At 45.7% G+C, this 13,756-nt stretch overlaps 1 protein-coding gene across 3 annotated transcripts in view; it reads left to right on the top strand.

Annotated features, from left to right (window-relative positions):
- Positions 1–13,756, top strand: part of intu (inturned planar cell polarity protein) — a 194,174-nt gene that overhangs the window by 59,314 nt on the left and 121,104 nt on the right. For all 3 annotated transcript variants that reach the window (XM_070871827.1, XM_070871828.1, XM_070871829.1), the window contains exon 3: positions 10,220–10,305. In XM_070871827.1, the coding sequence (XP_070727928.1) occupies positions 10,220–10,305 (86 nt within the window). The remainder of the gene's footprint in view (positions 1–10,219; positions 10,306–13,756) is intronic.

Raw genomic sequence — 13,756 nt, forward strand, 5'->3', positions numbered from 1 at the left:
TGTACTCATATTAGCACGTGGCACCAGTAGTAACCCGGAGATTACTACCTTTGAGATCCAACCCTTTAATTTTTCTCCCTAGCTTCCTAAATTCTGCCTGCAGGACGTCATCCCTCTTTCTACCTATGTCATTGGTTCCAATATGTACCACGACCTCTAGCTGTTCGCCCTCTTCCCCCCCCCCCCCCCCCCCAGAACGCCCTGTGTCCGCTCTGTGACATCCTTGACCTTGGCACCAGGGAGGCACCATACCATCCTGGAGTCACGTCTATGACCGCAGAAACGCATCTCTATTCTCCTAACTATTGAATCCCCTAGCACTATAGCTCTTCTATTCTTTGTCTCTCCACCTGTGCAGCTGAGCCACCTGTGGTGCCTTGGCTGTGGCTGCACTCCCCAGAAGCACCATCATCCTCACCGGTACTCAAAAGAGAATATCAGTTGGAAAGCGAGATGGACTCCGGGGGACTCCTGCACTACCTGCCTAGCATTCTTCCTCTTTCTGGTGGTCACCCACTGCCCCTCTGCCTGCATGCTTTTAAGCTGTGGGGTGACCACCTCCTGAAATGTGCTATCTACGTAGCTCTCAGCCTTGCGGATGCACTGTAGTGACTCCAGCCGCTGCTCAAGCTCCGAAACGCGGAGCTCGAGCAGTTGAAGCTGGAGACCGCTCCTGCACACATGGTTGTCTAGGCTGTGTGAAGCGTCCAGGACTTTCCACATGCCGCAGGATATGCACTCCACAGGACTGAGCTGCCCTGCCATCCCTCTAATTAAACTTATCTGTTTATAAAAGAGAAAGAGAGATACTTACTAATCAAACAGCCCAATCACTTACCTGCCCGGACGAGGGGTGTGAGCGGGCAGAGGTCGGAAACGCAGTTTGGAGCCGAATCCGAAATCAGCGGGGCGCAAGAGAGTAACGCATTCGGCAGCGGGGTCCCCGAGGTGGGCGAGGAGCAGGAGCTCTGCATTCCTCCAACTCTGTCCTCTTCTATGTCCCCCACTTTCTTTGCCCATCATTGGTGGCTGTGCCTTCAACTGTCCAGATACTAAGCTCTGGAATTCCTTCCTTAAATATCTCCACTACTCTGTCCTCCTTAAAACCTACCTCTTTAACCATGCTTTTTGTTACCTCCCCTAATATCTCCTCCTTTGATAGAATGTCAACATTTGTCTGATTAGACTCATGTGAAGCCCCTTGGGACATCATGCTACAATGTTACAAGTGTTATTAAATACATGATGTTGTCGTCGTCATGGTAACTTGTACAACAACAACTTTTATTTATATAGCGCCTTTAATGTAGTAAAACATTCCAAGGCGCTTCGCAGTGTTATAATAAAACAAGTAGATTGACACCGAGCCGCATAACAAGAAATTACAGCAGATGACCAAAAGCTTGGTCAAAGAGGTGGACTTTAATGAACGCCTTAAGGAGGAAAGAGAGGTAGAGAGATGGAGAGGTTTAGGAAGGGAGTTCCAAAGCTTAGGGCCTAGGCAACAAAAGGCACAGCCACCAATGGTTGAGCAGTTATAATCAGGGATGCTCATGGAGGGATTTGTAAACAAGGATGAGAATTTTGAAATCGAGGCTTAACCAGGAGCCAATGTAGGTCAGCGAGCACAGGGGTGATGGGTGAGCGGGACTTGGTGCGAGTTAGGACACGGGCTGACGAGTTTTGGATGACCTCAAGTTTACGTAGGGTACAATGTGGGAAGCCAGCCAGGAGTGCATTGGAGTAGTCAAGTCTAGAGGTAACAAAGGCATGGATGAGAGTTTCAACAGCAGAGGGGCGGAGGCAGACAATGTTACAGAGGTGGAAATAAGCTGTTTTAGTTATGCCGCTGATATGTGGCCGGAAGCTCATTTCAGAGTCTAATATGACACCTAGGTTGTGAACTGTATGATTCAGCCTCTGATTGATGTTAGCGAGAGGGATGTAGTCGGTAGCTAGGCAACGCAGTTTTGAGGAGGGGACCAAAACACCAACACAGACTTGGTGGGTCAAATGGCTTGTTTCTGTGCTGTAATCATCTATGGTTCTATGACTGTTAAGTATCTGAAAATGCTTGAAATATTATTCTCCTCATGAATCACCTTGTTGGGATACAGCCAGCCTGTTTAAAGAAATATTCTCCAGGCTGTCTTTTGAAAATGCAGTTCAATCGTATTTACTTGATGTTGGGTAGGCTGCCAAGTCCTACATAAGTCTAATTAAATGTTTCCTGTTTGATATTTGGTGAAGTACAGCAGTCATTGATCACATCTGCTGTCATTTATTCTGTCTTGCTGAAACTGGTTGGTTAATGTGCCAGTATCGTGCGTGCCAGTATCGTGCAGTTGGTGGGAATCCATTGCATGAAAGTAAAATGGTTCATTGGATATATTGAACAAGGCCACTCAGATGAGGCTGAATGGCAACATCAACTCTAGATTTGATCTGTGCATCTTTAGAAAGTCATCTTTTTCTTGGTTAAGAATAGTGAGCTCAAACCATCACTTTTCCACTCTGTGGTGCAGCACAATGGAACTTCTGTGCACTGCAGTACTGTCCAAAAACAGTTTGCAATGACCGCACACAGTTAGACTTGCAGGGAATGTAACAGACTGCTTAACATCACCATTAGTTTCAATTGCATTTGAAATGGAACCTAAGCATATTCCTTTAATGTAATACTGAACTTCCATATATTCTTTCTGCATTATTTCTGTAATATAAAAATCCTCATTATTATGTGACATTCATTTTGAGGTGCCAATAATGGCATTAATTATTGAAACTGAAGTAAAACTTCAAGTTTAAGTTCAAATGCCATTCGAGGCAAAAATGGTACTTTTGAAATGGATGTGGAAGCTATTTAAGTCGGAAAAGGTTGAGTTAAAGGTTAGCAGGTCGGCAAGCCAATGCTGCAGGCCCTCAATACCATGGTAACCAAGCAGCAGGAGAATTTATTTTGTTTTGTTTGTGAATGCACTGGAACCATCTGGTTCTGAGAGAAATTTGGACAGCTTTTCTAATTATGTGCTGCTTTTAAACAGGGTGTCAATGTTAGAGATATATTAGCAATTTAAAGAACTACTGTGCAGTTCGGTGTGCAACGTTGCAAATTATAGATGTTGTTATGCCCTCCGAGTATAACGGACTGACTTATGTTCTCCATTTTACTGTGAAACTGATATTCTAGTAATGACTCACACCAGATTAAACAAGACTGGCTGCTTACGATGGATGGCTGTTCAGTCAATCCCAAACTATGTTGTGTGACTACAAGCAATAATTAAAATGCAGTGACTGGATTATTGCAAAAGATGACAAAATGGAGTTTCATTAGGGACGTTCTTATTTGTACTGCAAAAATGGTCAACATGCTTTGTTTGTGATTGGTCCCCTTGGAGGATAAGCCACAAGCTGAAGTTTCACAGGAATGTGTAACTGGAACTCCCCCAACCCAAGGTCTCAGTGACTTTGCAAATTGTAAGTCGATCCATTTTGACTTCCTGAAGCGACAGAGGACAGAGCCAGCCGAAGTGCCTTACTCCAGTCCAAGTACATCCCTCACCCAGCTGAAGTGCCTTACCCCAGCGCAGGTACATCTTCTGCCCCCTCCCCCCCACCACCCAACCAGAGATGGGGCAGGCATTGTGTACAGATTGTTAACAGGTTTATTGGGTATGAAGTGAATAGTGACAGTCATGGATATCATCCACTCCAACGATGTCCCTTGTACGGGGGTTGGAAGAGCCTGATCCAACTCTTTCCACCCCCCCCCCCCCTCCACCCCACTCGTGAGTCTCTCTTCCCAGCCTCTCTCTCTCTCCTGCCTCATCAATGCCCTGTATAACTGTAGCAAGACTTCCCTGCTTTTATACTCCATCTCCTTTGCAATAAAGGCCAAGATTCCATTGGCCTTCTTGATCACTTGCTGTACTTGCATACTAACCTTTTGTGATTCATGCACCAGGTCCCGCTGTATTGCAGAACTTTGCAATTTTTCTCCATTTAAATAATAACTTGCTCTTTGATTTTTTTTCTGTCAAAGTGCATAATCGCACACTTTCCAACATTATACTCCATCTGCCAAATTTTTGCCCACTCACTTAGCCTCTCTATGTCCTTTTGCAGGTTTTTTGAACCCTACTCACACACTGCTTTTCCTCCCATCTTTGTATCGTCAGCAAACTTGGCTACATTACACTGTCCCTTCATCCAAGTCATTGTGCTATGTGGTGGTGTCAGGTTGGTGGAGGACCTTTGTCTTACGGATGTTTAGTGTAAGGCCCATGTTGTAGGTCCGCATGCTGTAGTTCAACGGCAGCGAATGGGACGTTCTTGGATCTGGCCTGGACGTGACGAAGGTTGAACAGGTTCCCACTGGTTCTATAGTTTAGTTCCACTCCAGCAGGAAGGTTGTTGAGTGTGAGGTGGAGCATTGCGTCGAGGAAGATAGAGAAGAGAGTTGGCGCGATGATGCAGCCCTGCTTGACCCCAGTCCGGACGTTGATTGGGTCTGTGGTAGATCCGTTGGTCAGGATCACGGCTTGCATGTCATTGTGGAGGAGTCGGAGGATGGCGACAAACTTTTGGGGGCAGCCAAAACAGAGGAGGATGCTCCATAGTCCCTCACGGTTAAGTGTCAAAGGCTTTTGTGAGGTCAAAGGCGGCCATGTACAAGGGTTGGTGCTGTTCCCTGCATTTCTCTTGCAGTTGTCGCGCTGTAAAGATCATGTCTGTTGTACCCCGTTGTTATGTATGTAATAACTCGATAGACTGAATACTGTAAACTCACTCAGGTGCAAACCTGGCTCAACTTTATTCGGACCCAAACTGCCCACATTACATGGTGGCTTTCTTTATATACCTGGCCCGCACACCCGTGCGTACAGCCCAATGACCTCCAACAGTGGCGCCCCCTGGTGGCTAGTAACTCCAAGCATACATACATAACACCCATAGTGGACGGAATCCGCACTGTCATTCCGGGAGGTGCTCCTCAGCCATAGGGAGAAGACGGTTGAGGAGGATTCTAGCGATGACTTTCCCAGCAGCTGACAACAGGGAGATTCCTCTGTAGTTGCCGCACTCGGACTTGTCCCCTTTTTTAAAGATGGTCACGATTACTGCATCTCTGAGATCTCCCGGCATGCTCTCCTCCTTCCAGATGAGAGAGATGAGGTCATGCATTCGTGCCAATAGTGCCTCTCCACCGTACTTTAGTGCCTCAGCGGAGATTCCATCTGATCCCGTTGCCTTATTGTTCTTGAGCTGACGGATGGCCTTTTCTACCTCGTGCAGGGCTGGGGTTTTGCTGAGATGGTGGCAGGTAGCATGCTGCGGGATGGAGTTGAGGACACTCGTATCAAAGGCAGAGTCGATTAAGGAGATCTTCAAAGTGCTCCTGCCAGCAGGTCCTGACTGCCTCGATGTCCTTGATGAGTGTGTCTCCCTGTTCTTGGCCATCAGTGGGGTGGTTCCTTGGGTGCTTGGGCCATAGTTGGCCGTGACTGCGGTGAAGAACCCTTGCACATCATGGCTGTCGGCCAGCTGCTGAATTTCCTATGCTTTCTTCACCCACCATCTAGATCTCAGATTTTTTGTTGGACCTCGGCCTTAAGCCGTCGGTAAAGCTGCTTTGCTGCTGCCGAGTTGAGTTGTTTTAGGTTCAGAAATGTCCTGCACTTGCGACTTATTAGCTCTTGGATTTCCTGGTTATTCTCATCAAACCAATCCTGGTGTTTCCTGGCTGATTGACAGTGTCTCTTCGCAGGCACCGATTATGGTGGCCTGGAGGCAGACCAAGCCCTGTGGGTACTCTGTATCTCGGGGTCATCAAGGGTCGCCAGGTTAGCAGTGAGGTGCTGACTTTATAGGGCTCTCTTAGCTGGGTCTTTGAGTGCCCCGGCGTTGGGATATGGAATCAAAGCAGGTAGATGAAGTTAAGATACAGATTAGCTATGAACTAATTGAATGGCACAGCAGACTCGCGGGGCTGATTGACCTACTCCTGTTCCTATGTTCCATTCCTGCCTTTCTGGGCGATAAAAAGATTGGGGGTGTTTGATTAGAATCTCCCCCACATGGTAGAGTCGTGGCCAGATTGCAAAATATATTCAAATTGTGAAGCACAAGTAAGAACACCGCCATCTCCAAGGGAAAGCTATTAATTAACTACTTTTATGCCCTTTACTAGCCTGTGTATTGATTCTAGATTGATGCACTTTGGTTGATTGTTCCCAAGTGATTTATGTTTTTGTGGGTGCACTTGCATGTCCTTTCTCCTTGACTCCTTGGTTCGAGTTATCTTAAAATTCACCAATATCATCCATGATCATCTAGTGTTCTGATTTTAGACCCCAGCTGGTGGTGCAATTCCTTTGCTTCTACCTCGTATACCCTCTGTCACTTCCTCTGTCCAATTTACACATACTATAATACAACCTTGCCATCTCAGTTACACATTGGCCCTGGCGGAATCTTACCGTCAATAAACTACATAATTTCCTGTAATTTTCTTTCACAGCTTGGTTCAATGCATCACTACTTTGACTTAGTTTATTAAACTCTTCTTGGACCTCTAAAATATCATCCACAATTACTGTTCAATCGAGTCAGTTTCTTTTTTATTAGCCTGCGGGCGGTCCTCTCCCAATGTTTTGTGTGGGTTATATTGTAAGTTCTGAGAAACTGTTGTATTCTTGAAGTCCCTGGTTTGGTGTTGCTTAAACGTGAACTTTTTTGTAGCAAACAAGCGATGCTCAAGCTGAGGGGATCGACAGCAGAGATGGGAATGGTCACTTTTACCTTTGGAGCTAACCACCACGGTTCCCTCTTTCCCCCTCACCCCCACCCCTCTTTCCCCCAATGGAGGGATTTGAAAGCGAGGATGACAATTTTGAAATTGATGCGTTGCTTAACTGGGGGCGAATGTAAGTCTCTGTCTAGGACTAGATAGATAAGAATGGAACCAGGCGAGTGCAATCCCACCCAGCTCCACGATGGTGGAGAGGTGTTGGAGGAGGGTGGCATGGTCAACCATGTCAAAGGCTGCAGACAAGTCAAGAAGGATGATGAGGGATAGTATATACTTTTGCCGCAGTCACAAAGGATGTAATTTGTGACCTTGAGAGCCATTCTGGGAAAGATGGGCACTGCTTTGGGAGGCGACCACACGTTCAAGAGCTTTGTAGAGGAAATGGAGGTTGAAGATGAGGCAGTAGTTTGCAAATACGGGCGGGGTCATGGATTGCTTTTTTTGAGGAGAGGGGTGATGACGGCAGATTTGAAGGAGGGCGGACAGTACCAGAGGAGAGAGAACCATTAACAATGTCAACTAAAATGGAAGCCAGAAAAGAAAGTTGGATAGTCAGCAGTTTGGTGGGAATAGTGTCGAGGGAGCAGAAACTGGGTCTCATGGACAAGATGAGCCTGAAGAGGGCATGAGGGAGATCGGAGAAAAACTACTAAGATGCGAGTTCAGGGCCGGGGCAGGGCGGAACCTTGGGCATGGTTTGCCCCGGTGATCTCGGGAAAAGAAAAGAAGTGGCAAAAGCAGCTGATCAGATAGTCTCAATCTTGGAGACAAAGCAGTCCTTGAGCTTCTTGTACCTGTTGGAGGTGAGAGTGGAGGAGATCGGAGAGGGGTTTAACACTCTCTATAAAGCCTCATTTCTTTACATTCAACACTGCAACTTAGCAAGGTTTTTGGTAAGTAAATATTCAAGCAGAGCTGAAGATCTGATCTTAAATTCTCATTGGACTTAAGTGAATAGAAGTAAAGGGTTAGTTATTGGTTATAGGCTGAGCAAACTTGGGGGAGGGGGTGGGGGGAAACAACTTGGGGATGAAATCAGCCCCCCGAAGGATCATCGTGGATGGTGGGGTGCAGTGGGGAGGAAGCATCGGTGCCGGCCTGACTATCATTGGAGGGGAGGAAATCGGGCGATCAGAGGCTTCGGGGGGGGGGGGGGAAATTGGAGGTCTCTGATCGCAGGGGGTGGGTGAGATCAGGACGCTGAATCCAGGAGGCAAGTGTAAAGGCACAATCATCCTGGATCCAACAGTCCTTGCTTTGCTTTAGCTGGCAGGTTTTCCGAAGCCTAAGAAACCCGACCAGCCACAGTTGAATTTTAAATGCTGGTTAATTCTGAGGCACGCCAGCCTCATTAGAATATTTAAATTGTCTACCTGCCTCCTGGGAGTGGGTTGGATACCCCCACCAAGCCAACTTCTGTTACAACTGGAAGTAGGTGGGTTGTGGTCAGGATTCAGTTTTTTAACACTTTTTAATCTCCCACCTATTTTGGGGGTTAAAATTCCCTGCCCCCCCCCCAAGTGACCAACCAAGTATATATGAATCTGCCAAATACATTTCAGCCTGAATTAATCTAGGCTACTCAACTTTGGTTTAAAATATAGGGCCAATTTTCAAACATTCTATTACTGAAGGCACAAACATCTTCCCATTTCCTAATGTTAATAACTTAAAATTAAAAGTAATGTTTCCTAGACTTGTCTCGTGCACACAAGTATTTACCTACAAATGTTTCAGATTAAGTAGAAGACTTAGAGGCTATCTGATGGAGAGCTTTAAAATTATGAATAGTTTGGATAGGATAGATGTGGAAAAGATGTTTCAACTTTTGGGAGAATTGAAAACTAGGCGCCACAAATATAAGATAGTTACGAATAAATCCAACAGGGAAATAAGGAGAAGTTTCTTTACTCAGTGTTAGAATGTGGAATTTGGCTCATTTGGCCCAACTAGTCTGTGCTGGTGTTTGTACTCCACACAAGTTTCCTCCCATTCCATCCACTTCATCTCAGCCTCTCAGCATATCTTTCTATTCTCTTCTCTCGTATATTTGTCTAGTTTCTTTTTGAAAGTATCTAAGCTATTTTCCTCAACCACTTCCTGTGGTAGCAAGTTCCACATTCTAACACTGAGTAAAGAAACTTCTCCTTATTTCTCTGTTGGATTTATTAGTAACTATCTTGTATTTGTGGCGCCTAGTTTTCGATTCTCCCAAAAGTTGAAACATCTTTTCCACATCTATCCTGTCCAAACTATTCATAATTTTAAAGATCTCCATCAGATAGCCTCTAAGTCTTCTCTTTTCTGAAGGAAAAAAGCCCTAACCTGTTCAATCATTCCCGATAGCTGTAATCTTTCAATTCTGGTACCATCATTATAAATCTTTTTTGCACTTTCTCCAGTGCTTCTATGTCCTTTTTGATAGTATGGAGACTAGAACTGTGCACAGTACTCGAAGTGCGGCCTGACCTGGATCCTATACAAGTTTAACATAACTTCACTACATTTGAATTGTACACGTCTTGAAATAAATCCAATGCTTTGTTAGCATTTTTAATTACTTTGCTGATCTGCGATGCTGCTTTTAATGATTTCTTCACCTGTATCCCTAGATCCCTTTGCTCTTCTACCCCATTCAGTTCCTTATTTTCTAAGGTGTAGGTGATGTTTCTGTTTTTTCTACCAAAGTGCATCACCTCACATTTATCTATGTTGAAGTACATTTGCTACTTAACTGCCCAGTCTGCACGTTTTCTAATGTCTTTTTGCATTCTTCGCCATCCATGCCCCACCCCCAAAGTTTGGTATCATCTTCAAATTTTGATATTGAGTTACTTATTCCTAAATCCAGATCATTAGTGTAAATTATGAATAACAGTGGTCCTTGTGGAATACCACTTTCTATCTTCCTGCAATTTGAATAACTACCTTTTACCCTAATCTCTGCTTTTTTTAAACCAATTTGCAATGCACTTGCACATATTAATTTACATCATAAACAAAAAAATATGTTCTAATACTTTTCAGTCTACATACTATTTACTGGCTAAGAGGATCAACAAATAACCTGATCCTGTGCTACTGCCAATATCATTCTTGATCTAACCACTTGAAAGCATTGGCTTGGGGGATTGTTCTGCTTATTGGTGTGGGGGAGGAAGGGGGTTCTATTGATTTAGGAACCAAGCTCTCTGACTGGAACCGATCCGAATTAAATTGAGAACAAAGTTTCATGTTGGAATCTACTGTTGACTCCACTGTGTAACCCTAAAATAAGAAGGTCTATTAGTAACTGTGTTTGTCGAAATAGTTGAGGATTAAAATGGTATTTGCTTATTTGACAGTGTGAATTTCTATAAATTGTTAAAATAGTACAAGTACTAATATTGAACTTCTGCCCATCAGGTGATGCTCTAATTGCAGTGAATGATGTAGAAGTAACGACTGAGAACATTGAGCGGGTTTTATCGTGTATTCCAGGTCCAATGCAGGTATGTTTATGAATCATATATTTGCTAATATTGAAACAGTGCTCTCTCTTAAGGAAACTATTTTGCATTATTCCTTTTGACTGATGTCAACAACACATTGGGGTAAATTTTTGTCTTCGCCACATGGTTGGTAATCTGTCGAAATGGACCGCCCACCCATCCATTATGGAACCTGTCTGTTTTTCATTCCATTTAAATCATTGGAATGAAAATCAGGTGGATGCTTGTGGTAAAGACCGAAATTTACCCTAGTGACTTTTTATAATTGTGATACCACATTTTGAGAATGTTTCATTTGTTTGTTTTCTGTGTTGTTCATCCTAGATTTTTTGCAATGTCGTATTTTATAGCCATAATTATGTTTCTGTTGAATTTAATGGTATTGCTGGACACTCATTAAAGCATGTGTCTGTGTTAATATGAAAAATGTTCAATTCCCAAGGACCATTAAATAAGGATGGAGTGTATTCAGAATTAACACCCTAATGAAAATAAAATCCAATGAAAATGGCATGATATTGCAGTTTTTCCTTTGTGTATTTTATATTTTTGGATGGAAGCACCAAATGATCAGCTAAATAGCAATCATGTCTGAATTTATTTCCTTTCTCCTGGTCGCTTTCTTAAGTTAATAGCCCAGACATTGCTGTGCCAGGGCATCTAATGGCATCTGCCATTGGTTAGACTTGCCCATGCACGTTTAGGTTTTTAATTTTTTTTGCATGGCAAGTTGTTGAATGTGCAAGGGAAACGGGGCATCTGGGACCGAAGTGAACGGGACAAGCAATTGTGTATTTCCTTAACCAATATGATTTAAGGATTGAGAAATAAACAGAGGAACGACAGAGAAGGGAGTGTTTTTAATTAGTTCCGGGATGTGGGCGTCGCTGGCAAGGCCAGCATTTATTGCCCATCCCTAATTGCCCTCGAAGGTAGTGGTGAGCTGTCGCCTTGAACTGCTGCAGTCCATGTGGTGAAGGTACTCCTACAGTGCTGTTAGGGAGGGAGTTCCAGGATTTTAACCCAGCAACGATGAAGGAATGGCGATATATTGCCAAGTCAGGATGGTGTGTCACTTGGAGGGTAACTTGCAGGTAATGGTGTTCCCAAGCAACTGTTGCCCTTGTCCTCAGAGCTGGTCGAGGTCGTGGGTTTGGGAAGTGCTGCAGAAGAAGCTGTGGCGGGTTGTTGCAGTTTGTCTTCTAGAAGGTGCACACTGCAGCCACGGTGCGCTGGTGGTGGAGGGAGTGAATGTTGAAGGTGGTGGATGGGGTGCCAATCAAGCAGGCTGCTTTGTCCTGGATAGTGTTGAGCTTCGAGTGTTGTTGGAGCTGCATTCATCCAGGCAAGTGGAGAGTATTCCACCACACTCCTGATTGTGCCTTGTAGATGGTGGAAAGGCTTTGGGGAGTCAAGAGGTGAGACACTCATTGCAGAATAGCCAGCCTCTGACCTGCTCTTGTTGCCACAGTATTTATGTGGTTGGTCCAGTTAAGGTTCTGGTCAATGGTGACCCCCAGGATGTTGATGGTGGGGGATTCGGCGATGGTAATGCTGCAAAGCAACGTTACAGACGGCTCAAGGCTGAGGTCCAACAAAAAACCTGGGACCTAAAGAACAGGTGTTGGATGGAGAAAGCACAGGAGATACAACAACTGGCCAACAGCCACGATATGTGAGGAATCTTCATTGTAGTCAAGGCCACCTACAGGCCAAACTCCCAAGGCACCACCCCACTCCTGGCCAAGAACGGGGAAACACTCATCAAGGACACTGAGGCTGTCGGGGCCTGCTGGAAGGAGCACTTTGAAGATCTCCTCAATCGAGTCTCTGCATTTGACTCTAGTGTTCTCAACTCCATCCCACAGCATGGGACACGCCACCACCTCAGTGAAACCCCATCGTTGCACATAAATCCATAAAACAGCTCAAGAATAACAAGGCTACGGCTGCGGATGGAATCCCTGCTGGGCGCTAAAGTATGGCGAAGAGGCACTGTTGGCGCGGGTACATGACCTCATCTCTCTCATTTGAAGGGAGGAGAGCATGCCGGGAGATCTCCGAGATGCAGTGATCGTGACCATCTTTAAAAAGGGAGACAAGTTCGACTGTGGCAACTACAGGGGAATCTCCCTGCTAGCAGCCACTGGGAAGGTTGTCGCTAGAGTTCTCCTCGACCGATTTCTCCCTGTGGCCGAGGAGCTCCTCCTGGAATCACAGTCCGGGTTTCGTCCCCTACGGGGCACAACGGACATATCTTTGCAGCACGACAGCTGCAGGAAAAATGCAGGGAGCAGCACCAACCCTTATACATGGCCTTTTTCAATCTTACAAAGGCCTTTGACACTGTCAACCATGAGGGCTTATGGAGCGTCCTCCTCCGTTTTGGATGCCCCAAACATTTGTCAACGTTCGCCTGCTCCATAACGACATGCAGGCCGTGATCCTTGCCAGCGGTTCCATTACAGACCCAATCCACGTCTGGACTGGGGTCAAACAGGGCTGCATCATTGCTCCAACCCTCTTCTCAATCTTCTTCGCTGCCATACTCACAGTCAACAAGCTCCCCGCTGGAGTGGAACTAAACTACAGAATCAGTGGGAAGCTGTTTAACCTATGCTGCCTCCAGGCCTGGTCCAGGATCACCCCAACCTCTCTCGTTGAGTTGCAGTACGCGGATAATGCCTGCATCTGCACATATTCTGAGGCTGAACTCCAGGATATAGTCGATGTATTCACCGAGGCATATGAAAGCATGGGCCTTGCGCTTAACATCCGTAAGACAAAGGTCCTCCACCAGCCTGTCCTCGCCACACAGCACTGCCCCCCAGTCATCATGATTCACGCCGCGGCCCTCGACAATGCGGACCACTTTCCATACCGCGGGGGCCTTTTATCAACAAAGGCAGACATTGATGCGGAGATTCAACGTCACCTCTAACGTGCAGCCTTTGGCCACCTGAGGAAAAGAGTGTTCGAAGATCAGGCCCTCAAATCTACCACCAAGCTCATGATCTACAGGGCTGTAGTAATATCCGCCCTCCTGTATGGATCAGAGGCATGGACGATGTACAGTAGACACCAAGTCTCTGGAGATATATCACCAACGATGTCTCCGCAAGATCCTGCAAATTCCCTGGGAGGACAGGCACACCAATATCAGTGTCTTCGCTCAGGCTAACATCCCCAGCATTGAAGCACTGACCACACTCGATCAGCTTCGCTGGGCAGACCACATAGTTTGTACGCCAGACAAGAGACTCCCTAAGCAATTGCTCTTTGCGGAGCTCCTTCACGGCAAACGAGCCAAAGGTGGGCAGCGGAAACATTACAAGGACACCCTCAAAGCCTCCCTGGTAAAGTGGGACATCGCCACTGACAACTGGGAGTCCCTGGCCAAAGACTGCCCTAAGAGGTCAGGCGCAGGCAGCGGAAGGAGCATGCGGCAAAT

Source organism: Pristiophorus japonicus, chromosome 2, assembly GCF_044704955.1.
Source record: "Pristiophorus japonicus isolate sPriJap1 chromosome 2, sPriJap1.hap1, whole genome shotgun sequence".
Lineage (NCBI taxonomy): Eukaryota > Metazoa > Chordata > Chondrichthyes > Pristiophoridae > Pristiophorus > Pristiophorus japonicus.